Source organism: Carassius carassius, chromosome 33 (assembly GCF_963082965.1).
Source record: "Carassius carassius chromosome 33, fCarCar2.1, whole genome shotgun sequence".
Lineage (NCBI taxonomy): Eukaryota > Metazoa > Chordata > Actinopteri > Cypriniformes > Cyprinidae > Carassius > Carassius carassius.
Window position 1 is genome coordinate 15,009,495 of NC_081787.1, and position 27,226 is coordinate 15,036,720.

At 38.7% G+C, this 27,226-nt stretch overlaps 4 protein-coding genes and 1 long non-coding RNA gene across 5 annotated transcripts; 2 read left to right on the plus strand and 3 right to left on the minus strand.

Annotated features, from left to right (window-relative positions):
• The first annotated feature begins 130 nt into the window (after positions 1 to 130).
• On the plus strand, positions 131 to 4,990 carry LOC132114132 (saxitoxin and tetrodotoxin-binding protein 1-like). The gene is made up of 6 exons (XM_059522259.1): positions 131 to 291; positions 383 to 525; positions 4,204 to 4,268; positions 4,356 to 4,466; positions 4,585 to 4,689; positions 4,947 to 4,990. Exons 1-6 carry the CDS (start codon positions 175 to 177, stop codon positions 4,988 to 4,990), a joined length of 585 nt encoding a protein of 194 aa, XP_059378242.1. The 5' UTR covers positions 131 to 174.
• Positions 4,991 to 5,025: 35 nt separating this feature from the next.
• On the minus strand, positions 5,026 to 6,513 carry LOC132113821 (uncharacterized). The gene is made up of 2 exons (XR_009425215.1): positions 6,417 to 6,513; positions 5,026 to 5,195 (listed from the first exon to the last, which is right to left on the minus strand). It is a non-coding gene; the product is annotated as an uncharacterized LOC132113821 (long non-coding RNA).
• A 27-nt stretch (positions 6,514 to 6,540) lies between these two features.
• LOC132113806 (alpha-1,3-mannosyl-glycoprotein 4-beta-N-acetylglucosaminyltransferase B-like) lies at positions 6,541 to 17,378 on the plus strand. Its single transcript, XM_059521824.1, has 15 exons — positions 6,541 to 6,637; positions 7,456 to 7,608; positions 7,682 to 7,813; positions 8,419 to 8,552; positions 9,646 to 9,692; positions 9,791 to 9,904; positions 10,200 to 10,275; positions 10,362 to 10,476; positions 10,909 to 11,039; positions 11,153 to 11,260; positions 12,601 to 12,794; positions 13,766 to 13,844; positions 15,087 to 15,162; positions 16,081 to 16,193; positions 17,253 to 17,378. Exons 1-15 carry the CDS (start codon positions 6,550 to 6,552, stop codon positions 17,268 to 17,270), a joined length of 1,578 nt encoding a protein of 525 aa, XP_059377807.1. The 5' UTR covers positions 6,541 to 6,549; the 3' UTR covers positions 17,271 to 17,378.
• An 854-nt stretch (positions 17,379 to 18,232) lies between these two features.
• On the minus strand, positions 18,233 to 20,704 carry scocb (short coiled-coil protein b). Its single transcript, XM_059521834.1, has 4 exons — positions 20,599 to 20,704; positions 20,083 to 20,186; positions 19,143 to 19,223; positions 18,233 to 19,024 (listed from the first exon to the last, which is right to left on the minus strand). The coding sequence occupies exons 2-4, from the start codon at positions 20,099 to 20,101 to the stop codon at positions 18,882 to 18,884; spliced, it is 243 nt and encodes an 80-aa protein (XP_059377817.1). The 5' UTR covers positions 20,102 to 20,186; positions 20,599 to 20,704; the 3' UTR covers positions 18,233 to 18,881.
• Positions 20,705 to 21,840: 1,136 nt separating this feature from the next.
• Positions 21,841 to 26,272, minus strand: LOC132113807 (zinc finger protein 696-like). Its single transcript, XM_059521825.1, has 4 exons — positions 25,570 to 26,272; positions 25,192 to 25,370; positions 23,895 to 23,991; positions 21,841 to 22,979 (listed from the first exon to the last, which is right to left on the minus strand). The coding sequence occupies exons 1-4, from the start codon at positions 25,862 to 25,864 to the stop codon at positions 22,105 to 22,107; spliced, it is 1,446 nt and encodes a 481-aa protein (XP_059377808.1). The 5' UTR covers positions 25,865 to 26,272; the 3' UTR covers positions 21,841 to 22,104.
• Between the last annotated feature and the right edge of the window lie 954 nt (positions 26,273 to 27,226).

The following is a 27,226-nucleotide window of genomic DNA, read 5'->3' on the forward strand; positions in this document are numbered from 1 at the left end:
CCCATTTAAATTGTTTCAGATTACTGGCACTGGCATCACCAAAAAAAAAAGCTAACTATTGCATCACTTCAGAACATCCAGATGACAATATGTGATAAGCTGTTCTATATAAAGTACTTGTTCCCCAGGTGGTGCAGCGTAATGTTCTAAAGAATCCTCTACTGAAGTTCTATAATGTCTACTTCTGTGGTTTTGGCTGCTCTTCTTGGCCTGTTTAATTTGAATCAGGCATCTCTGCCAGACTGTAAGGAGCTCATAACACCGCGAACCCTGGAGGATGACAATAAAAGTGTAAGTGCATTAATATATTTAAGAGCAAGTACTCTTTTATAGCAAATTAACACTATGGGAGATTATTTATCTTCTTTTCTCTTCCAAACAGATCATGGGTAAATGGATCTTCCTTGAAGGCATAGCTGATCACCACTTATTTACAGATATCTTGAAGACTGTGAACAGCTCATGGATGGAGTTTGGCCCAAGCACTCTTGCAAAAACTCTAACGCTCAGTCAAGGGGATATGCGGTAAGGCTGTCCTGTAATCCTAAACTAAACTAAATGAGTTTTATCATTATGATGACCAGCATTCTGAATCTAATATTGTCACAGTGTCTGGGTTGTGTCCCTGGGTTTCCACTAGATGTCCCCCTTTCTCACGGTGTCTGTCACCTTATCACTTCCTGTTCCCTTATTTGGTCACCTTCCTCCTTGTTAGTAATTGATTGTTCCCCACCTGTCTCCTGTTCCCTCATTATCCTTCTGTCTATTTATACCCGGTCTGTCTGAGTCTGTGTTACGGAGTCCTTGTTTAATGTTGAAAGTTTATTCATGTCCGTCATCTTGCCTTGCCTTGCCTTGCCTTGCCTTGCCTTGCCTTGCCTTGCCTTGCCTTGCCTTGCCTTGCCTTGCCTTGCCTTGCCTTGCCTTGCCTTGCCTTTGTGTCTTGTTTATGTTTGGATTTGGATATTCTGGTTTTGACCCTGCCTGGACTGTTTTCCCCTTTTGGATTACCCTTTAATAAATGACTTACCTGCGATTGGTTCCTTCTCCTGTGTTTTCTGTAACACCGATCGTGACAGAAGGACTCCGTCAAAGTAGGAACCAGCGGTATGTCATTTTTCCGTTCCCCAGCCAAGATGGCGGAGCGGCGAACCAAGTACCTTCGGTTGATCGCCCTCCGCCAAGAGGGCAATGAAGTGGGTGCCCTGGCTCAGGTGTTCTGGTCCCTGGCCGAGGGCATGGGCTACAACGATGCGGCCCTCAAGGACTATTTCAATGGCGGGCTGGATGATCCAGTGTCTCAGGAGAAGATGGCGCAGTTAGAGACACTGGAATTCTGGGAATTCGTGCGCTACCTGCAGCATCGGCTTCGGTGGGATGCCCCAGCCACTTCTGTCTCTTCCGGTGGGGTGGTCGTCAGCCCAGCACCACTGCCCAGGATGGCAACCAGCCAAGCGCCACAACTTAAGATGGCCGCCAGTCCAGCACCACTGCCCAGGATGGCTACCAGCCAAGCGCCACAACCCAAGATGGCCGCCAGTCCAGCACCACTGCCCAGGATGGCTATCAGCCAAGCGCCACAGCACAAGATGGCCGCTTACCCAGCGCCAATGCCCAAATTGGCCACCGTTCCAGCGCCACAGCCCAAGATGGCGCCAGCCCAGCACCAATGCCCAAATTGGCCACCGGTTCAGCGCCACAGCCCAAGATGGCCGTCAGCCTAGCGCCACAGCACAAGATGGCCGTCAGTCCAGCGCCACAGCACAAGATTGCCGCTAACCCAGCGCCAATGCCCAGATTGGCCACCGGTCCAGCGCCACAGTACAAGATGGCCGCCAGCCCAGCGCCAATGCCCAAATTGGCCACCAGTTCAGCGCCACAGCCCAAGATGGCCGTTAGTCCAGCGCCACAGCACAAGATGGCCGTCAGTCCAGCGCCACAGCACAAGATGGCCGCTAGCCCAGTGCCAATGCCCAAATTGGCCACCGGTCCAGCGCCACAGTACAAGATGGCCGCCAGCCCAGCACCACAGTACAAGAGGGCCGCCTGTCCAGAGTCATGGCCCAAGATGGCTGCTTGCCGAGCGCCGCTGCACAGGATGAGTCTCAGTTTACCCTCCGGAGTCAAGTCAGGTTCCAGTTGAACCTCCGGAGCCTAGTCAGGTGCCAGTGAACTCTCCGGAGTCGAGTCAGGTGCCAGTGAACTCTCCCGAGTCGAGTCAGGTGCCAGTGAACTCTCCCGAGTCGAGTCAGGTGCCAGTGAACTCTCCCGAGTCGAGTCAGGTGCCAGTGAACTCTCCCGAGTCGAGTCAGGTGCCAGTGAACTCTCCCGAGTCGAGTCAGGTGCCAGTGAACTCTCCCGAGTCGAGTCAGGTGCCAGTGAACTCTCCCGAGTCAGGGCTAGTCACCGCTGATCCTCCAGAGTCAGGGCTAGTCACCGCTGATCCTCCAGAGTCAGGGCTAGTCACCGCTGATCCTCCAGAGTCAGGGCTAGTCACCGCTGATCCTCCAGAGTCAGGGCTAGTCACCGCTGATCCTCCAGAGTCAGGGCTAGTCACCGCTGATCCTCCAGAGTCAGGGCTAGTCACCGCTGATCCTCCAGAGTCAGGGCTAGTCACCGCTGATCCTCCAGAGTCAGGGCTAGTCACCGCTGATCCTCCAGAGTCAGGGCTAGTCACCGCTGATCCTCCAGAGTCAGGGCTAGTCACCGCTGATCCTCCAGAGTCAGGGCTAGTCACCGCTGATCCTCCAGAGTCAGGGTTAGTCACCTCTGATCTTCAAGGACTGAGTCAAGTCACCTCTGATCTTCAAGGACTGAGTCAAGTCACCTCTGATCTTCAAGGACTGAGTCAAGTCACCTCTGATCTTCAAGGACTGAGTCAAGTCACCTCTGATCTTCATGAACAAAGGCAAGTCACCTCTGATCTTCATGAACAAAGGCAAGTCACCATTGATCTTCATGAGCAAATACAAGTCACCAGTGATCTTCATGAGCAGTGTCAGGCCAGCACCAATCTTCTGGAGTCCAGTAAGGACACCAGGGGATTACCAGAGTTTCGTTGTCCCATTGATCCAGCCGCACGGAGGTCTGCTCCGCCTTGGGAGGCTCTGGTCCTGACCACATGGCTGTGGTGGTCTTCTGCTCCGCCCTGGGGGCCTTCCGCCCTGACCACACGGTTGTGGGGGTCTTCCGCTCCGCCCTGGAGGACTCTGGCTTCGTCCACAAGGACGTGGTGGTCTTCTGCTCCGCCCTGGGGGGCTTCCGTACTGACCACACGGTTGTGGTGGTCTTCTGCTCCGCCCTGGGGGGCTTCCGTCCTGACCACACAGTTGTGGTGGTCTTCTGCTCCGCCCTGGGGGGCTTCCGTCCTGACCACACGGCTGTGGTGGTCTTCTGCTCCGCCCTGGGAGGCTTCCGGCCTGACCACACGGTTGTGGTGGTCCTCTGCTCCGCCCTGGGGGACTCCAGTCTCCACCACACGGACGTGGTGGTCTTCTGCCCCGCCCTGAAGGGTCTTCATGTTGTTTTTTGTTTTTGTGTTCACTCCTGTCCCTGTTCCTCTCTGTGAGCCTGGCCCTCCGTCCCTCCCCCTGAACCTCCTCCGGTCCTCCTCCCTCCTGGTCTCTCTGTTTTGTGTCTACAATTCTGGTATCTGTTCCCCATGATTTTTTTTCTGGCCCTCCGTCCCTCCCCCTGAGCCTCCACCTGTCCGCCTCCCTCCTGGTCTCTGTTTTGTGTCTGTCGTGGAGCGTCTGGGAGCCGCTCCGTAGAGGGGGGGTACTGTCACAGTGTCTGGGTTGTGTCCCTGGGTTTCCACTAGATGTCCCCCTTTCTCACGGTGTCTGTCACCTTATCACTTCCTGTTCCCTTATTTGGTCACCTTCCTCCTTGTTAGTAATTGATTGTTCCCCACCTGTCTCCTGTTCCCTCATTATCCTTCTGTCTATTTATACCCGGTCTGTCTGAGTCTGTGTTACGGAGTCCTTGTTTAATGTTGAAAGTTTATTCATGTCCGTCATCTTGCCTTGCCTTGCCTTGTCTTTGTGTCTTGTTTATGTTTGGATTTGGATATTCTGGTTTTGACCCTGCCTGGACTGTTTTCCCCTTTTGGATTACCCTTTAATAAATGACTTACCTGCGATTGGTTCCTTCTCCTGTGTTTTCTGTAACACCGATCGTGACAAATATCTCTCTCACTCTCAGAAATGGAAAGTGTAGATTTTGCACCATTAACACAACTGTTAATGATAGTATTTTGTATGCCAGTGGTAAGTTAACACAGGCTTATTTATTTCAGGTAAAACTCACTGGCTCTAAGTACTAATGCATGTAATGTTGGTGTTTTTGGTGCACAGGAAATGAAGTAGTTTCAGAGGGCAAGTTCTTGCCATCCTGTCCTGACTGTCTCACCATAAACTTCAACAACCAAGTTAAAAATGAGACCATATATTCTTTATACTTATTCAGTAAGTCACAAAATCCATAGGAATAGATGTAGACACATTGCATCATATTAAAATTATGTATTCCATGAACAATTGTGAAGTGAAAAAGCATTCAGTTATTTCTTCTTTGTTCCTGCAGAGAGAGAGAGCAACCGAACCGAGTCTGACATGGACAACTACTGGAAGCAAGCTGAATGTCTTGGATTGAAAAGAGAAACCCAGTACTCCTATGATGATGTAACAGGTCAGTTTGGGTTTCAGTGTTTGTAGTTATTAGTTCTGATGTAGAGCAGCTACAGCTCCTGGTCATTTAAGATTCAATATCTTTTATAAATGTGTATAAAACATGATTTCAGATACAGAAGTTACAGGTAAATCTCACAAAATCTAGAACATGTTTAGATCATAATTTAACCCACAAATCCAAAAGAAATCAGAATTAAGAGTGACTGAATTAATTGCACATTAGTATTATTTTTATTTTATTTTTTCTTATTGCAGAACTCTGTCATGTGGTCAAGGTCAACTCATCTGACCAGAAGTAACCTGTTGCATCACTTCAGGGAGAGAGAAAAAAACAGTACTGTGTATATTTAGGGTACTTGATCCACACAGCATGATTTTCTGAAATCCTCTTCTGTAGTTCTATAATGTCTATGATCTATGTCAGTTGTTTTGAATGCTCTGGGCCTGTCTAGTTTGAATCTGGCATCTGTGCCAGACTGTAAGGAGCTCATTACACTGCTAACCCTGGAGGATGATAATAAAAGTCTAAGTGCATTATTGATATATTTTAGAGCAAGTATTCTTTTATAGTAAATTAACACTACATGAGTAATCAGGGAACATTTATTTTCTTCGAGAAACAAAAACACTAATTTACATATATTTACCCCAAATTTACCACAAAAATGGATAAATATCAAGTCATGTTTGCTTTATTGTCAATTCTTCCACATGTACAGCACATAGCCTACATATTAGGGGTTGCACAGACTAATCGACTTCAATGCTTGACGTCGACTCGTCGCTGATGCTATAGAGGGCACAACACGATAATAAATATTTAAAGGACTTCCACATTTACAGCTAAAATGATAAATAAATGTATACTCCGAAAGCTCCACAAGACATGTGTGATTATATTACTGGATGCTCGAAATTTAACAAGAGAATGCACATTCTAAACAGTTTATTGTACAGGTAAATTAATCGCCGTTCTAATCTACTGCGCTGCTGCACTAACGCACACACATAGAATACAGACAGTAACTCGTATGTCAAATATAAAATATAATATAATCAAATATAATACATCTTTACAAATAAGGGCATGTAAAATACGTTTTTTATCTTTAAATATAACTTTATATCTATATGACCAGTATTTAACACACACATTAGTCATAGAAAAAAAAAACTTTGATAATATAGCATAGGCCTATACCGTTTTTACAAATTAGTTTTTGACTTGTCATGTGAAATAGAGAACGGAGAATAATGGGCTAAGCTTACCTGTCTATTTAACAAGACAAGTCAAAGGCCTAATTTTAATCAATGGAGGTTTAAAAAGGAATTTAAAAAGAAATAAAGACAGATATTATGCCTTTTTTTAACATGTAACAAATATAAAGAGTTTGGTGACCCCTGAGAAAGAGGTTCACGTCTTAAGTGTTGTCAGACTACACCCCTAGGTGTCACTTTCTCCACATACAATCCTTCATTGAGTCGGAAAGCTCCGTATCATTCCTATAAATGACCAAACAGGGGAGACGTTTGACAGACGATTAAACGCAATATGTAAAAATGAACACGGCAGTATACTACTATCAGCCGCGTCCTCATTAATATGCATCGACTGGATGAATACTGATGAGCTGGAGAGGTGGAGGATGGCGCTGCTGCTGCTGCTCAGGAGGTGTGAGCGGAATCTTTTTAAATGCTTCGTGAGGAACCAAGGCATCAACTAACAGCGCGTTTCGCCACAATGTAGCTGACCTGGGCCTGGTCTGAGAGAGCAGGGTGCATTTTAAAAGGATCATCCAGACGTCGCGGGAAAGAAGCAGCATTTTATGAGTTGTATTCTGGTTTTTCGTGTAATGAGATGAGGTCCTTGTATGGAAAACTTTTCTTTGTCGCCTGTTTTTTATATGCGTTGATGTTGTTAACCTCCTGGCACACATCAAAGTCAGGTGAGCATGATCATCCTGTGAAGACTGCCTCAAAAATAGCTATTCCGATTGGTTATTCGGAATATGCATTTATCAACAATTTTCTTGTTTTGTTTGTTTGACAATTTCTGTAACTGACATTTTAGACTTGAAGGAGTTGTATATCAATGCTAAAGAAGCCGTAATTTAGATTTTTGTTTTTAGAAATTAAGTTTTTTTTTTTTTTTTCAGTTGTCAATGTGGCTGTCTAGACTGCTGTATGCCAGACAAACTGGTATCGCAGGAACTTAAGTTTCTTTCATGTGAGACATAATTACATTTTGATTAAATTAAATGATGTCAATAATACAAAAGATGGATAACATGTTAAAAAGGTGATTTCTGGTTTTGAAATTTGAGCAGTTTTTAATAAAACAAAGTGCTCAAAAATTGCAATTTGATATCTCAAATTTAATTTAATATAATAAGTAAACTTTTTGACAAGCCCTGTGCTTCAGTGTAGGAATTAGATGAAATCATATGCCAAATAACAAAGTGCATCGAGGCAAAAAGGAACTTTTGCAGCTCATCAACAGAGATAAATGTATACCGTGCATAGCAGCATATATTCACCAGTACAAAACTTCCTGAAACACTAAACGCTTCCTTAAAGTTATATGGGGTAGCTTGTGTTGGGAAGAATTGTAGTTAGCAAAAAGCCAAATGAATCAGCTTTGAGTTTCTATAGGCAGCAATTAAACATGATGATTGATATAACTTGTTAATAAAGTTTAATGAACTTGTTTTCAACCCGAAACATCTTTTTTAATTCACATCATGAGATGACTTCTGTGTTTCAGATAACTTGCCATTTCAGCTACATTCGGTCTATGAGAGGTTACTGCGGGCAGAAAAACAAGGGGAGGTCTTATCAAAAGAACTGTCTAAAGTGCTTGGTCAACTTCAAAACCGCAGCATTGCTACATTGAATCGCACAATCAGCAACTCCTCAGGTGAGTCCAAGAACATTTCTTGCTGTAATATTTGTGTCTATACAGTTATGCAGTATTTTATCCGCATTTTTAGCTATATTAGAAGAGAGGGTCCTTCGACACTTGTTGCCTTCACAGCCTAATGCCTACATCTACTTGCCTCACCTGAAGGAGCATGAGGACAGTCTGAAACCCATCGTTCACCTGGGGCAGCGACGCACTGGAGGTCTGTTCCCATGATCAATTTTTGCTATTTTTTATTGTTACAATGCTTGCAATGTAGCAATTTAATTTGATTTAAACATACTTGGCATAGGTAATATCAACATCTTAATGTTTTAAACTTCTATTAAGGGAAAAAAGACCAACTGTGGCTTTACATAAGAAGCTAAGATCTCAATTTCCCATCTATAAAATGTAACCACAAGCAAAGATATCATTGTAATATTTGCATACTACATTCTGGCCTTCTTTTTGCATAATAAATGTTGCTCTTTTCTTTCATGCATCTCTGCTGTTACACTGCCAGCCATGTTTTGTTAAATTGCCTGCTGAGTATCATTCAAGCAGCAAAGCATCACAGTTGCAACATTTTATTTGAAACCCTAATTAGCCCCTAAAACCCCTTCACTTAAACATGAGCACTTTTAATTTTCCTGCTAATCTAAGTTGTATTATGATGTTTTATTTATTTTTGAACCCATGCTTTCATAGTGTTTCTTTTACTTTGTCAGCTTTATCGTTTCTAATAGTTTTACGCATACATAATCACTGTAATGCAGTCTCACCATAGGAAGACAAGCTGACACACAGTTTTAACTGTTTACACAGTGTCTCTGGTGTTAGGGGTGCCCACCGTGCACAGGCAGAAACAGAGTTATCTAGTGAACACACTCCAGTCTCTCCTATTTGACCTATCAACTGCCGAGAGGAAAGATATTGTCATTGTAGTCTTTATTGCCGAGGTAACCTTTTACTTGTGCTCTTTGTTCTCTTATATCTCTCCTGGCTTTATCAGTTTTGTTCCTCTGGTAAGGTTGCATTAAACTTTATGGTGTTATATCAATTCATTCCTATGAAGCCACTTTATGTTATGAGTTTTCCAGTCCAGTCCCCACGTGCCACTGCTTTGTACATTTTGTATGTTTTTGTTATCACTTCAGAAATGTGTTCTATTTGACCGTAAGTGCCCTGCAAAGTGTACTTCACAGGATAGTCCGTCAGTAGTCCGAAGGGACCGGACATTAAAGTGTGCGAGACATGAATTTAAATTGTGTCTATTTACAGAGGTATATTATGTCACTTCTCTAAGTTTCGTATGTTTGTGAAGACACTGCAGGCAGTGCACAAATCGGTGAATGAATGTTCCGAAGTTAACTTCAGTGGACACTGTGTAGGGATCCTGTTTATTGGAAGAGAGTTCAAGCATGGAGCTCTGGTGTGTTAAATAAGAGAGACATGCAAAATATGCAGAGCAGTGGTACGTGAGGACTGGACTTGTATACAAAGAAAAGTTTTGTTTACAAAAGTCTTTACTGTGGTTGATCTGAACTAATGTGAATTTGTGGGCTCATTTAATACAATTAGCTGGAGCTAAAAATGTTTCACGATATGCATAAATGTTCTTCTTTTTACTGATCTTGGAGCAGTGTGCAGAAGTTGTTTACAATATACACTACCGATCAAAAGTTGGGAATCATTACGATTTGTTAATGTGTTAATGTATTTCCTGTGATGGCAAAGCTGAATTTTCAGCAGATATTACTGCAGTCTTCAGTGTCACATGATCTATGCTGATTTTGTTGCCCAAGAATTATTTGTGCTGCTTAATAATTTTGTGGAAATTTCAATACATATTTTGATGAATAGAAAGTACAGCAATTATCTTTTGTAACATTTTTGTAACATCATAAATACCTTTACTGTCACTTGTGATCAATTTAATGGATCCTTGCTGAAAAAAAAATATTTATAAAAAAATTAATCTTACTGATCCCATACTTTTGAACGGTAGTGCACTTTGTTATTTCTTGATATGTATTTTCATTCTTCTCTTAGACAAATGCCAGATTTGTGAAAGCTGTTGTCCAGAGTGTACAGACCAAGTGAGTGTTTTTTTTAATTACACATCAGCTTCATAAGAGATGTTTCCATGTTTCTTTAAGCTGGCAGTGCAAGTAACTGTGTATTTCACTCTGTGGAGTCTCCCAGATGCTGTCAGTTCTGGAGTGATAGAGGTGATCTCTCCATCTCCTCACTATTACCCAGACTTAAGTAACCTGAAGGAAACTTTTGGAGATCCCAAGGAGCGTGTCAGGTTAGCGATTCACCTATTGTGCAAATATGAAAAAAAAAGTTGTGACATTTGCCAAGTATGCTAACCCATACTCGGAATTGGTGCTCTGCATTTAACCCATGCAAGTGCACACACACAGCAGTGAATAGGAACACACACAGTGAACACACACCCGGAGCAGTGGGCAGCTATTTGCTCCAGCGCCCGAGGAGCAGGTTCAGTGCCTTGCTCAAGGGCACTTCAGCTATGGATATTGAGGGTGGAAGAGAGCGCTGTTCTGGTGTCTTAATTGTGAAACCTGTTTTACTGATTATAGGTGGAGGACCAAGCAGAACCTTGACTACAGTTTCCTTATGTTGTATGCACAGTCTAAGGGCACATACTATGTCCAGGTAATACCAAAGCCACTGTCATGCAGCTCATTGTTAGCTCTATGTTCCATTGCCTTTATCAGTCTGAGTCTGTGCATGTGTTTCAGCTTGAGGATGATATTGTAGCAAAACAAGGATTCTTTGAGTCCATGAAAAAACATATAGCGCATGTGCTTTCAGAGGAGTGGCTTTTCCTGGAGTTTTCCCAGCTGGGATTCATTGGTCAGTGCCTTGTCCTCTCTGTTCATTGATGTCCTGTCTTTCTATCCTCACGATTTCTGTTTGATCAGTTGTTTCATATGTTTGCCGTTTTGTTATTTGTACAGCTGGACCAGTAGTTCATTGATAAATAGTTGTTAGTTGCGCAGTCTCAGTTGTGAATCCAAATGTATGGTCCTTATATGATATGAGCCCTCTTTGTTAAAACTCAAACACACTTTCTGTAAGGATTTGTTTATTTGCATATTTGAATTAAAAATAATTCAGTTCAGATCTTCTTGATTATTTAAAGGTTTTCTTACAGTAGCATCAGATTTCAAGGAACATCGTCAGTGTCTCACAGCTCCCATAAATACTGTTTACTATGACCAGATCTATGATACTATTTGTGTCCTAGCATGAAATTAAGTAAATCACAAATTTTTCATATTCTAGGGAAGCTTTTCCGCACATCAGATCTACCAATGATTGTGGAGTTCTTCCTGATGTTTCACAAAGAGAAGCCAATCGATTGGCTGCTCGATCACATCCTGTGGGTTAAAGTGTGTAATCCTGAGAAAGACTCAGTAAGTTTGAATATAATATGCACTTATTTTTGTTTGATTGTTTATTTATTTATTTATTTGTGAGATTGGTGTAAGACATTTCATTGTTTATTGTTATAATTCATTTCACTTAGAAACACTGCGATAATGAGAAGGCCCGACTGAAGAAAACTTACAAACCCTCCCTGTTTCAGCATGTTGGTTTGCATTCCTCACTCCCCGGTAAAATTCAAAACCTAAAGGTAATTCAAACTTTCTCTTCCTTGTATGAAGATTTTCACATATATGTATGCTAAGGTTTAGTTTTTTTTTAATGAAAACTAAAACTGAAACCATAAAAGCAATGTAACATGAAAAAAAAATATGAACTGGAATAAAAATAATAAATAAATAAATGTCAGGTAGTTTAAAAAAAATTCATTTCAAGTAGTTGCCAAGTCAAAATTAAAACTAAAATAAACATTCATAAAAAAATAAATATAAAAAAATAATAAGAAGAAATGACCAAAATGCACAACAAACTTAAAACTAAAAATTGAAAATGGAAAATATAAAAAAAGAAAACTTATTCAAAATATTAATAAAACTATAATATTATAATGCAAGAAGCATTTGTAGTAAAATAGTTCTATAAGTCTGTAGGGGTAGACAACAGCTCATCTACATTGCAAAGAGGGCATTTACATTATTTATATTAGCATATTGTATTTCCATAATGACTTACAAATTTGAAATAACACAACTCATGCAATTCATCTTAAAGGTGAAGTGTGTTAATTCTAGTGTTCTACTGGCACCAATCGGAATTGCTTTTTATTATTTTATCATTTTATTTTGTTATCTATTTTGGAACATCGCCCAACCAATGGGTAATGTTGTTTTCTCTGAAAAATAAACTGGGAAGGAATTTTAACTTCAAAGGAAATTACACACTTCACCTTTAAAGAAACATTTCCATTAAAAGTGCAGAAATACAAAGTTCCAAATGTGTCCAAAAAAAATTATAATAATTACAAGCGAGCATGGTTTTCTCAGAAATTGCGACAGAACCAAAACACAGAACATCCCAGATGTACTAAAAAGGTCTTTATTAATAAAAAATAAAATAAAAAAAATAACACAAAAACCACCAGACACAATGTCAAGACAGAAGAGCACGCAGCAAATTAACATAAACATAAGCCGTCTACTTTAGTCTATAGGAAACAGGTGACAACATGATACAAGATAGTGCCCGGAGCCTGACTGTCAGGATCCTAGGATCGAAACCAAAGTATATGGAGTCCAGACACCAAGCCCCAAATACAATACCTACACAAGAGTATGCAGGACTCAGAGAAAAATCCCTGAACTCGCATGTTCAAGGACAAGAGAGGACAATACAACATATGAGTGTCAGGATCTTGTCACCAAATCAAATGCCAGACCAACCGAAGTGAAAGGTCTCTTCTCATGATGCCTATGTAGAGTGTTCCAAATCACTCCCTTATTAAGTTCTATTACAGCTAGGATGCTGCATGTCCGCTCACTAGGTTTCGGAACAGCACTTTTCTGTATGTCTGTGATTTTATGTGATGCACAGGTTAAAGACTTTGGGAATCAGGTGCTGTTCAAAGGTCACAATAACCCACCAGCAGAACTCAGGAGCAGTCTGGAGAAATATCTGTCTCACACTCTGGAGCGAGCTTACAATGGAGTGGACTTCTTCTGGGGCCTCACACCCAAAAGAGGAGATTACATCCTCATTACTTTCAGCACACCCCAAGCTGTCAAAGGGTGAGACACCCGTGCAGGTCATTCATTTGATGATGAGTATATAATGTGTACACGGGAACAGGCAATCTTGCTAAAGTTCCAGTTCCTATATCAAGTTTGCATGTGACGAGAAATAGAAAATTATTTCATTAACTTACCCTTGTGTAGTCCAAAACTGTCTTTTTGTTTGTTTGTTTTGTTTAGTTTTTTCTTGCAAAAAATGATATTTTGAAAATCATTGCCATTTTTTTTTCTTCATACAATGAAATTCAGTGAAGGCCAGTGTTGTTCAAAATCTTTTGTGTTCTGCAGAAGAAAGAAAGTTGTACAGGTACATTTTGGGGTAAACTATCCCTTTATCTGTGAAAGAAAACTTGATATGGGTCAGTATGTTTAGGGGAGTCTGTCTTTCAGCAGCCATGGCTTATTGTAAATATCTCTTAACGTGGATATATCAGTAGAAGTAAAAACCCAGTGGCAATGTAAATGAACCCTGCTGTCTGTCTGTGCACTCTTATATTAAAGTGAGTTTGCCCTGCTGAAAGAATATGAACCAATGGCTTCTGTTTCATTTCCTCTGAGCAGGATATTCTATACTGACAATGAGCTGAAAACTAAGTTGACATTTGGGGAAAGTCTTGTAAAGAAAATCAGTACTATCATTTTCAGTACTATCTTCATGAACTTGTGGGTAATGGGTGAATCTGTCACTTGACAGAGAGTGACTTTTTTTTTGTTTGTTTTTTACGCACCAGACTGTCTCTTTGACTTGCTAAACAAATTTCACTAATGCTATAGAAACAATGGTTTGTTTAAGCTACATACATAACTTACAAAACCCCTTATTAATTTTATACAGTTTAAGTTAAATTATCGTCAACATCTATGCCATGAGAAACATTTAGACTCCAGACAATTTAGACAAATGGACTGACAGTGAAACTTCTACTTGCTGATTAATATTTGTATATTTTTATTCCACTCACTTCCAGGTACCTTTTTCGATCTGGCAATATTGAGACAAATGGTGACAGGTTTTACAACACTACAGTGGAGGTGCTCCCTACTAATGTAAGTACAGTATCATGCCAAAAAAGATCTGTGTACACTAGCATTCAAAGGTTTGAATCATTGTTTTTGATAGAAAGAAGCCTTTAATGCTCACCAAGTCTGCATTTATTTGATCAAAAATACAGTTAAAACAGAAATAGTGTGAAATATTTATTACATAAAAAAACTGTTTTAATATATTATAAACTGTAATTTATTCCTTTGATGGAAAGCTGAATTTTCAGTCTTCAGTGTCACATGATCCTTCAGAAATCTTTCTAATATGCTGATTTGGTGCTCAAACATTTCATAACATAATATTGTTATCAGTGTTTATGACAGTTGTGCTGATTATTCTTTTTGTGGATACCGAGATATGCTTGTTTACTCTCACTTATGATGAATTTATCGAATCCTTGAACAAAAAATTCCACACGCAAAAGAAAATCTTACTGACTCTAAACATTTGAACCGTAAACCTGTCAGGACAGACCATGAGGTTCTGTTGAAGGATCAGTAAAAAAGAAAAAGAAAAAACACTATTAACAGCTAAATTCCAGGTGAATGACTACACTACCCATAAAACCTGAAGAGAAGGCTCCACCAATCAGAGAATCACAACAAATCAGAATAAAAAGTGCTCAGCAGTGAGTAACCACCCTCTGCTATGAAACATTGTAAACCAGAGTCTCCCTACTTGTCCCAATAATTTTATATTGTGTTGACATTTTTTATTTGATTATGTCATTTGTTATGATTTATGGGTCTGTAATTAATTCCCCCACAAAAGATAATAAACAGTCTTTTTTAAGCCCACTTTTTTGTTGTTGGTGGGTTTGCTTCGTGACTCTTTGTTTAATCGTTTTTTGTAAATCCCTGGAGTACTATAAACGTCTTAAATAATTTGAAATTAACAAATCCAAAGCTGCCCGGAAAATGGGTGGTTTCAGTCTGTGTAAAATACTGTATATTGGTATTGTCATAGCTTGTATTTGACTACACCCTTTTTCTAAGTGAACGTTTGTATTCATTTGCTTGTCGTGATGGGGCCTTGCTCCTGTGCTTGCGAGCCATGTAAACATTTCTCTAAGACAACTGAAAACTCACACCCAAAAACAAATGAGTTTGAGTCTGTCTGTGTTTGAGTTTAAGCTTTACTTTAAACCTGTTAGACAAGGATTTTTGAAAATACTTCCTGATATGACTTTTTTTTTCATTTGCATTGAAGTATGAAGTGTTAACAGGTATGTCTGTGTATTACAGAAATCTGTGAAAGAGAGGGTGACGAGAGGAGAATTAGCCTGCTGTAAACCCTCATCTGATGATTTTGTTCAGATAGGTACTCAACCATATTCGATTTCCTGTTTCTTCTTTTCTTTCCTTTTCTGTCACTCATTTGTAAGATTAAAATATTTACATAAGAGGTATTGTAAAGCTAGCTGTGATGATAATCATGATAATTACAGGGAACTCCAGACTCGGCATGCGAGGTCTGTAGTTATTAAGGGGGGGGGGGGGGGGGGGGGTATCAAAAACCTGTACTAATAAAGAACTTTTTTTTTTTCATTTAAAATGATTTTTGTGATGTTCAGTTTCATAACCAGTTTTTGATTTGGCTTATTTTCCACTATTGAAGAGCACAGAGTGTAGTGAAACTGTGACAGCATACTTGAACTGAAGGTTAGCTGACGTGTGTGTGTGCTTTCATTTTCTTATTGAACTGAGACACAAAGACTTGCGACTCAATTTAAATTGTTCTAATGTTTCTCTCATTTGCTAAATCATTGTGGTTCTCCCTCACTGAAACTCAAGTCATTACTTTTTTCATGTTTAAATGAATAAAGAACTTTCAAAGTGTGCAATACTGTTCAAAGGTTTTTAGAAAGTTTTTTTTTTTTTATTATTCAGCAAGAATGCATTGAATTGATCAAAAGTGACAAATAAATGCTTTATATTTATCAAAGACTCCTAAAACATTCTCAGACTCTATCTGATCAGAAACCATGAGCAAGTATGCATGTCCATGTCTGTAATATACACATTAGATTGTTTTCAAATATTTGGATAAAGCACAATAAGGAATGTGAGATCAAACGTGGTTATGCAAATGTATGTGAGCATGCCAGAAAGCATGTGAGCATCCACATCCAACCAGCATCAAAACGTGGCACCTCTCATGCAATCTGTTGATTGAAAGAGGTCAGGTGGTTTCTCTTTATTTTGTGATGGGATATGTCATAAATGTCTGTTTTCTTAGGTTCCTTCAAGAACGGAGTGGCTGAGGGAGAAGTGGATGGAGCGTTAGGAGAAACAGCGGCCATGCGACTCCTGGTTCACTCTGATTCTGATGTCTGGGTCCTTCTCAGTGAGGTGAACCACATTCATACCATCTAGAAATGACCCTTAGAAACAGGCCTTACCTAACCATCATTAAATTCTGAGAAAGCCGTACTGGCATGAGTAATACATAACACACAGAAATGCAGTTAAGAATTAAAAAAAATAAATAAATAAAAAGACTCTCCGGGGAAATACAGAAAGGAAAGTGGTATGTGAGGTGTTTCACTCTTACAGTTAAATCAAATGAAAGTAAGGAAGAGGTTATAAGGCATCTGTATGACAAACAAGAGCAGGAAAGCACTCTTTGGACTTGTTAGGGGGGTTATTGGGTCCTTCAATACAACATAATGCTAAGCTAGAGTAGCATTCGTCATTTGTTGTTATTCTCTTATGTTTTTTTTATTTATTTATTTGTCCTTTCTTTCAGAAAACTTTAATCTTTTATTTTATTAACCATTTGATGATTGATTTTGATGTTAGTTTTCAGTTTCAACAGATTTCTTTGTGTTCTTTCATTTCTTGTCTTCACATAAACACAGCAACTTGAATTAACGCTTGAAGAGAGAGTCTAAAGTGTATATGCTAAATTATCTTTTTGTTAATTTAATCTGTTAATTTAACAGTTTGTATTATAAAAATCATTAATAGTAACAGTGCAAAATGTCAATAGTTAATTTGAACATATATTCAATTCATCTATATTCAAGATTTCCCCTACAACAGAATTTGAAGTTGTCCTTTTTTTTTTTTAGTTGGGAGATCAACCCAACAATTCTTAAAAATGAAAGAGCCGAGCATAATTAGAGATATCTAATTTTAATATGTTTTGCAAAATTCTTGTAAATGCATTCACAGTATTTGAGTATCTCACAGTGTTCCCCATTTTAGTCACTATCAGTCACCATTGTATTGATATTTCTATGTAACTTTACCTGTAAGCTCTTTCTATTTTGTTTGGTTATAATAGAAAAGGCCTTTTTGAGGAAGTCTGTGCTTCCTGTTACCCACTGATAGTTTTCAATAGCCATGTTTGCAGCTGTGACACAGTATCTAAGGTCTGCTTAAAAGTCACATCTCTTTCTTTGACAGATCTTTATTAAAGTTTGAGCTGTTGAGAAAGGAGAAATTTGATCTGCATGGTAACATGTAATACCTCCTGCTGTGGACAACAGCGCATTCTGCTGGTCTGGAAGTGAACCTCTCTGTGCTTGTATGTGTACTATCTTGAGGTGCAATGAAATTCTGAATGACAGCTGAGTGAAAAACCTGTTTACATTATTATTTGTTTATTGTGGCCCGTGAAGGTTTTGTTTGATTTATTGATTTGTATAAATTACTCTATTTATTGTTTAGTGTTGCAAAATAGGGACCACACAAGCAGGATTTGACCATGTTTTATATCATACAGAATTATTTAAAATATTTTTTGACAGTAAATGGCAGCAATACCAACTGTTTCAACTGTCACGGCATCATTGTGTTCTTTTCTGCTCATGTCATAATCTTTTTTTTTTTATTTCTTCATTACTGGCAACACCAAGTAAAATTGCAAAATTGATTTTAATTATTTAGAAAAATTGTATCTTTCCATCTTCCATTGGTTAAACAAACAGATATGTCCACCCAGGGCTACTGTATAAGACTTGATTGCACTATAATGCTCACATTTTTTAAGAGCATCAACTTGCAAATTAATCAAGTTAGACTAAGAAAAAAAAAACATAACAAATGTACACATTTCAGCTTTAATCTTAGGTTTGCTTACTCCAACGTACTGGTTGATGCATATTTAAACACTAGTTGATTTGTCCTTCCGAACAACTTTGGTAACCCTGTGAAAAAGGGAGACACACATTCAGTTGCAGATTCACAATCTGAAGCGAGGGTGGAGGAGACGAAGGCAATGCTACCCTATGAGACTCAGTTCCTCACTCCTCTGATGAGAGCAGGTGGCTACCAAAGACTAATATGTGTAGACTTGAATCCCAGATGAAGTGAGGTGACTGACTGAGAACCAAACCACCGCAGGGGCCTAAAAATCCTAAACAGAAGGACTCACTCACAGCACAGCAAATTATATTTGTTTTAATTAAAACAGGCATTTGCAATGCCACGCAATGGTAAGATTCAACACATACAAACACAACAAATACATTAATATATTCAGAGGCACAGATGTGATGCATGCCAGAGAACTCCCTTCTGTTGATAGCACCAAGAAAAGGATCTAAATTTCTTTCCCTGATTAGAATGACCAGTAATGTTTTCTCTCAACTTGAGTACAATCAGTACTGATCCAGACAAACAGCTCAGCGGGAGAGAGCAACTGTCACATCATCACAGCTGTACCCTCATCTACAACGCAAACGTATGAAATGAAGTACAAAATACATATTACATTTTTAAACCATTATCAATTTGTTTAGCGAGACAAAAACAAAGTAAAATATTACAAATAAAATAATCATAACCTGTCTGAACATAAAAAACAACTACAAAATAACACATATAAAATCTTAACTTCTTTATAAAATGATTTTAATATGTAATAAGATGAATTGTAAACGAACGTAAATACTGATGAATGTAAACATTTACCATGTTAGTGGCATAAGGATCAAATGAATGCTATGGGAACTTTAAATGAGCTGATGTGGTAAGGGTTTATCTGCGTGGGGCTGCCGTCTACACGAGGGATTCTGGGAGAGGGATGCTCTCTTACTTCCGTTTGCTCTTGGAGTCAGTGGTCTGAAACACGCTAGATGCCGACATGAGATTCTCAATGTACTGCCCAAGAACCTGATTCTCTGATTTTAACTTCAGATTTTCTTCTTTTACTGCATCCACCCGAGCTGAGAGATCTACCAAAACAAGAAAGAGAAAGACAGAACTTAATGCTTGCTATACAATATAAAAAAGATGAAAGAACCCAGCATTAGGTAATACTATGTGACAAACCATTCAGGGCTGGTTACTTACCCTCAAGAGTATTCTGCAACTCAAGGACCTGGTTTATAAGTCTGGTCTTCTCCTCCAACTCCACCTGATTTTCTATGTCACCTGGAAGATGAATTCAGAATTACATGCTTTGCAAACTTGGGAGTCACTAGAAAGTTCCTTAACACTTATTAATAAAAAAAGAATGAAATGAATAAAGTTGTAAAAGGAAGAGGACGAAGACATTGAATTTTTTTGGTATTTCCTTTTGATCGAACATAGCAAAATGGTTAGCTATACTTGGCATTAAATAACCTTGGAATTCAAATAAAATAATTTGGGGGTGATCAACAACATCCTTATCAAAGTATTATTTTAGCTGGAAAGGTATATATTATTAAATTCGAGGATATTTAAGATTTGAATTCATATGCATTTTAAAGATATTTTAAACATTATTTGATAGAAAATGTTTTGAGTTATTAGCTAAATTACAAAACATAATATGACATATTCTAATATAAAGGATACATACAATTTATAATTAAAGTATTTATATAGAGTTTACATATGAACTATGTAGATATGTATGTATGTGTGCCTTTATATTTTTGTATGCATTTGTAGATTGTAAGTATGTGTATAAATATGTACAGTATGCACATATATTGTTTGTGTATGTTGTATAATTGATATTTGTTAGATGAAAATTTAGGAGACATTCTTTACAATTTAATGATATACATTACAATACAGTATAGTTTTTGTTTTTTTCCAAATGTTATAGTATGTTAATGCATTTGTTAATCAATCTATACTTGTTTATTAACAACTGTCTTAATTCATTTTGAATAATAAATTAATTGAATAATAATATTTAATAATTAAATAAAAATATCCTGAAACTCTACTGCTGTGTGCTGCACTATAAAGCAAAGAAACTAAAGATGAATCCTCGTGCTGAATCCACCCAGTGTCTCACCATCCATCTCAGAATTCATGGCGAAATACTCTTCTTCTGTTTTGAAATGCAGGGCTGCGTCTCGTGCGAACACACTTCAGGATGAGCCCAAGGCCTGGTGGAAACAACAAACACAGACCGGGAGTTTGCAAAGAGGCTTTCAGTCATAAACTTATAATGTGGAGTCTTTTTATTGATGCTGCAATGCTAGGCGCTACATAACAGACTACATAGCATGCGCAGTGTAACAGTTACAGTACACTGTGGTTGTATAGCTTGTGTAATATGAAAGTATTACGTCATTTTGTGGATGGGCTAAGTCAAAGTACGCAGAATAAAGTGCAAAATAGTTTCACATTTTATCGTAAAAAATGCTGCTTGCTGCCGTTAGCTGACACACAGCTGATGAGGTAAACAAACCAACACACTGCCCATTACAGTTCCCGCTGAAGCACAGTTCATTCCTTCGCCTACACGTATAACGTTACACATATAAATAAACAAAATAAAAATAAATTATGTAAATATAATCCAAACCTTCCCAACGTGAAATTAGACCGGCAGAAGAGATCCTACACGACCACAGCGACGTCTTCTGGAGTCTGACGTCAGGGATTAAGTATTAACCCTTTAGATCCCACAAAATAAATCTGTTTTAAATTATATTCCTGAGCTGATTTTACATTCACAAATGACAATTTTCAAACTGTAAACTCTGTTTTCTTTTTTAAAATGACTTGAATATATGATCTCAGTATAAGATAAAAAAAAAACATTTTGTATTAGATTGGCCTACTTATCTGTTTATTTTGTGTTTATTTATATTATTGCTATTTTTATAGGAATTCATTCAAATTAGAAGTATTCGTTACAAGGAATCGTTTCAAAACGGGTTGCCGCGTGAACTGCTCGCATTGATTCAATACATTAATGATTAAGTGAATTAAATCGTTCATGCCTTTTAGGAAACGCAGACCCAGAGAGACCTGTTCAACCGATTCACTGGAATGAGCCGTCAATACTTCGTTTTTATAAAGTATAGGTAGAGCTAATTAACAACATAAAATCCACTAACATAAAATAATCATTTACAAACGCCTTTCATATTTTATCTGTGAGAGTAGCGGTATGTATTTAATTTCATTTATTCTTATTGCATCTACTCCATTATCTCTACATGCATAGCTTTCTACTTGCTCCGTACAGTTTTGTTCAGAACTGTATTCCAAATTAAAAGTCCATATTATGATAATTACCAGAAATTCATGTAATTTTAAGCCTCAGTTTCTAATAAACAAACAAATAAACATACAAATTATAAAGACAAGCTATAGCAGTATATACATGATTTATTAACATTTCCCACATTCTTCAATACAGTATGAAATTGTTGAGTAAATAGAAAACAACAAGAATAAGTGGAAAAAAAAGATATTAAAACCAAAACAAAAAAAACCTTTCAGATACAAGACCTAAAAGCTATTATCATCACAACAAATATTTCACTTCTGATCTGAGTAAAAACAACACATAGGCCCTATAAGAGGAACAAAAATATGAGGAATGCATGAATAATCATTCTATTCGTTATTAATAAGAAGCAACAAGCTTCTATAAATGTCTTTGTTCACAAAAAAAAAAAAAAAATCACAGCTTGTTAAAAGAAATCTTACATAAAAATAGAGTTATCTGGGTTTATAGGCTGTTGGAATTGAAACTGAGGTGCATATTATGTTGCTATATATATATATATATATATATATATATATGCACTGTGAATAATGAGTAGACCGTTTTCAAATAATAACAATAAACAGGAAATTTCACTTAATTTCATTGTACTAGGTTAAATGTGCTGTGCTTTGAGGTTTTGGGTGCAAGTCAGTGATGAAATCATGTTTTTGGGTCATTAAAGGTAGAAGCATGTGATAAAATGCTCATAGAAGATACAAAAAAAGGAAGAGAATTATGAAGAACGAGGTCTTCAGAGTGCTGTGGATTGCTAGTTAAGGTCTTATAGATTCTAAAGAATGCTGAATAACATTATGTGTTGTACGGACATTGATGCTGCTTGAACTGCTCAGTGTCACTGAATGTTTGGTTGCATTGAGTACAGTGGTGAGAGTTTCGCAGAGGTGGGAGTTTCATCATAACATCGCTAATGTGGGTGTGCTGATGCCGTTTTAGATATTCCACTCGACTGAAACGTTTCCCACATGTCCCACACTCATACGGTCTTTCACCCGTGTGGATGCGCTGGTGCCTCTCCAGGTTGCCGAGACGACTGAAGCTGCGGCCGCACTGCGGGCACCTGTGGGGCCGCTCACCTGTGTGAACCAGCTGATGACGCTCGAGGGACCGCGAGTGTGTAAAGCGTTTGCCGCAGAGTTCACAGTGGTGCAGCTGCTCTCCCGCCTGGATGCATTCATGGCTCTTAAGGCTCCAGGCATGGCCAAACGCTCTCCCGCACACGGAGCACTGATAGGGATGCTCCTCGGCCACAGGGCACGTGTGCTTCATGAGGTCAGACGTGGAATTGAAGCCGCTGCCACACCGTGCACAGAAATGCAGCATGTCCCCACTCTCTCCTCCTGCCTCCACTTCCTCTTTGTTGGCAGGGGCTGATGGGAATTGTAGTTCAGCAGGGTCTGCTCTACGTGACGAGGACGACATTGCCTGCTGAGAGCTACATAAACCGTCAAGTCCGATGAACGCCACACCTTCGGATCCACACATCTCCTGAGACAGGCTACCCAGGCCAGACTCCGCCTCCTCGCGTTCGCGCTCTGCCTTGAGGGCCGTCTCCAGTCTGCTGAACTCATCTCCACCGGTCACTGGTGCCTCTGACAAGGCCGGCTGCTCCTCCCACACTTCAGCAGCAGCAGATTCAGGGCCAGCAGAAGCAGGGCCCATTTCACCTGAAGACAGATGTGAGATATATCAGACATAAGCATGTTAAGGACAAAATTTAACCTCAGAATTAAAAATCTAGGAATGCTTTTCAAAGAAGTCTCTTATGATCTCTAATACTGCATTTATTTCTTCAGAAATATAGTAAACATGAATAAAATGAAATATTATTAGTTTTCTACCTGAAAATATTTGAAAATAAAATATTTGAGTGTGATGGCATAGCTATATTTACACTGTTCTTATTTATACACCAGCAGTTCATAGTAGCCACCACTGTCAAGCTCCAAAAAACATATGCACATTTGAAAAACCTTAAATGTATCAATACAATGGCTTTGTATGCAAAATAAAATAAAAAAAGTCACTAAACGGACAGTCCATCCTAAAATAACAATTCTGTCGTAATTTACTCAACCTTCCAAACCTGTTGCATTTTTCTACTGCCGAACATTGAAGAGATTTTTATGAATTTTTTTAAAATGTTTTTTATGTATCGGTGTTCCCACTGACTTCTAATGTATGGACAAAAAATTAAATGGAATTGAATGGTATTCAGAACTGTTTGGTTACCAATATTCTTCACAATGTCTTTTTACATGTTCCACAGAAGAAAACAAAGTCATACAGGTTTGGAATGATGTGATGGTGAGTAAATGATGACAGAAGCTTCATTTTTGTGTGAACTATTCCTTTTGCGTAAAACTAGTCTTTTGGAACTTAACAGTCATGGGCCCAATATACTGTTGATGTATGAAAAAATGTGTACATTTTTCAAAATTTCTCCTCGTGTTTCCTGAAAACAACAACAACAACACAAAGGTGAGTAGATAATGGCAGAACTGTGTTCCTTTACCCGTTCATGCTCACAATCACAAAGAAATGATTAGCCGTTTTCCCAAACAAAGCATTGCAGTGCTCACCGTGGGTGGGACTGGGGGAGGAAGGGCTGGTTTCACTTTGGTTCATCTGTAGAGCCTCTTGCAACAGCCTCAAGGAGTCTGATCTGTAGCCTTCCACCTTTATCCATCATCCCACAGAAGCAGAAAGAACAAGAACATAAGGTGTGAAATAAATTCACTTTGCTGACAATAAAACATTTCTTTTAAAACAGATTATAAACATTTCAGACAGAGCTGATGTGATAGTGATCTTATGTTACTTATGTGCTGTTATTTTAACATTTAAACTTGTTTTAGTGCAATAAAGGTGTTTTATTTTGTATTGACAGGTAAGTTGGTGGTCCTTTAGTGATGTGATCATATGTGATTCTGACTTGTGATTTGAGCAGCTAAATGATAAAATCCATTGACCTTGTTTACACTGGTAAATAACACTGTCCACTTGTGATCTGATCACCATACAGATGTTAAAATCTAAATGTAGTCTTATTATTAGTAGTCAAGCTCACGCATACTTTTGGGAATAGGACCTCTTAAAGGGATAGTTCAACCAAAAATATAAATTATGTCGTCATTCTGTCCTCAAAAAATATCCCCCCAGGTGATGCTACCCCACCTACCAACAGAGCATATAAAATGACAAAAATAAATATATTTTTTATTAAGTAAAATACTGTAACATGACAATACAAACAACAATAAAATCAGATATGGACTTTAACTGTCAGGCTTCCACTTAAAGACCGTCTGGGTTTTGTGATCCTTGTTTGTGCGCCTCAATTCATGTAGGTCTTTTCAGAAAGTCAGCGCATAGTCTATTTCAGAGTGACAGTATGAGATTTTTTTGTAGAATATAGGTAACCAAACAGTTGACAGTAGCTATTGACTTCCATAGTATTTTTATCCCTACTACAGAAGTCAATGGCTACCAGCAAATGTTTGGTTACCTACATTCATCACAAAATCATCTTCTGTGTTCAGCAGCAGAAAGAAAGTCATACAGGTTTTGGACAACTTGAGGGCGAGTAGACAGAATTTCCATTTTTGGGTGAACAATCACTTTAAATAACATAGAGGGAAAGAAAATAGAGGGAAAGACGATAAAAAAGTGAATTACAATTACTATAATTCATGGGTTGTAATATTTGGTGCAGTTTTACACTTGCAATATCGACTTTCAGCTAAACTTTCAAATCGGTTTGAATTTGCAGAAAGGGGGGTTTCTGTTCAGATCCTTCTTCTGTCCGTAGCCTTCTTGCATCTGCTCTTTCCCCTCTGCTCCCTGCAGCTGCTTCCTCACATCTGATTGGCTACTCACCTCCTCTTTAATGCTAGCCACCTCCTTCCTCTCCCCAGAGACGCATATCCTCTCGTCCTCCTCCTCCCCACCTCCTCCAGTTGACTGATGGACACGGAACACGTCCCTCCTCTCATCTCTCACTCCTCCAGTCCCCTCCTCCCACGCATCATCACTCCACTCCTTCCTCTGCCTGCTTCCTGAGAGAGAAAGATGGGAGGGAGGAAAGAGGAGAACAGGAGGGGGAGGGAGGAATGCAAAAGAAGAGGAGAGGAAGGAGAAAGAAACCTGAGAACTGAGGAGCAGGTCGCCATTATGGTTTCCCACTATAAAGGCTCGAAAAATGCACGATAAAACAACAGCATCACACAATGAGCGCGAGTTGGCCAGTGCGCTTACTTTGGAGATCCGTTCTGCGCGCTTTACGCACGGTGTCGTCTGCGCCAAGAAGACCAGCCGCGCGCCGACTGGCCGCCCAGCCCATGCCATATTTGCGTTCGTTTCTCAGCTTATTCTCAGTCAGCCTCAGTCTCAATTTCAACGCTTCGTTCTCTTTTTTGTTCAGCGAGATTTCCACCAGGTAGTCGTTCACCGTGTCCTGGAAGAGTTTGGTGATCTCGCACACGGATGCGCGAACCAAACTGTCCATGACAGCAGTCAGGTGCACTTGAAACGTCTTGACCGATTCTGCCATGGTTTTACTAGTTTTCAGTCGCACAAATAAAGTTACATCCAACAAAACTATTTTACGCCATATATCAACACCAGTTATACGTCATGTTTTTAAGCATCTGCTTTACAATGACAACAGTTAATTTAAATGCGCGTAATAACAATCTGACATCAACTGTGGCAACGGCAGTCATCCGAAGTAACCCAACTTTGCGCACAGCCAGTGGAATGGACCCTGTTTCTCTATCTGCTCTATCTTTGAGCTCGCAACCACACCAATCAAATCCTCAAAAGATGAAATTCCACTCCAGATGACGGCCTAAATATAGTCGAAGGTCAAAAAAAGAGATCCGTGTTCATGATTTACGAGCGTTTGTGCGCTATCAGCTGCACAGTTTCGCCGAGTCAAGACCACCCCTCTCAACTCAAGAGGTTTTAATTCTCGCCTACAATATTATTTCCGGATGTCGCGTTTTGCGCACGCGCAGTGCTACCGTAATTACCCGAAAAAGTAAACCAATAAAAGGTTTGGCTGGTTAGCTTTGGCATCTAATTCCTGTTCGTGGATGCGTACAAAATAAAACAAGAATATCCTGTTGAAAAAATAAGAAAAACAAGCTACTTTGTTCCTAAATGCCGTGAACTATTACAGAGGCAAAATACATATCCACTAAATGAATTTTGAAGAAAACCAACGTTTTGCAAGATATATAAATATTTTATGTTATTAAGATGTAGTTTTTGTTTTACCATTACCATGGGAATTAGGCAAGCTTGCTAAATTTTTATTTTATTTTTTTTTTTAAAGAAAGCTAAAAATGTTTTTTTTTTTTTTTTTTTTTTTTTTGCAGCTAGCAAATTATTTTTCTTGTATTATTATGTTGGCCTTTATTATTATTATTATTATTATTATATTGTTTTTTAAATGCATTTTATGTGTAATCATTTTATCTTTTCTTATCATTATAAAGTGGAGTTCATTTTAATCTTGTTTTGTTAGTTATGATATTTTGCTTGTGAAGAATTTGGTGACTATTGTAATATAAGTTTATAATAATAATTGCTATTATTTTTAATGCTGTTGTTGTTGTTAAAGTAAACGTTTCAGCAGTGCCTTTGATGGCTCTTAACAATGTCAAATAGACTGTCTGGCCCATTCTGTTGTTCTTCATTCCACTGGAATTTTTATAGTCTTATTTCTACAAGCTTATTACAGTCTAATTTTTTTTTCACCTTTCTCTTGGATGTTATTTATATTAGTGTATAATATTGTTTATTATATCAATATTGTACTTTATTGCATAATAATAATAATAATAATAATAATAATAATAATACAACTTGTATATAAAAAAGCTTTTTTTATATAAACAACAATAAAAAA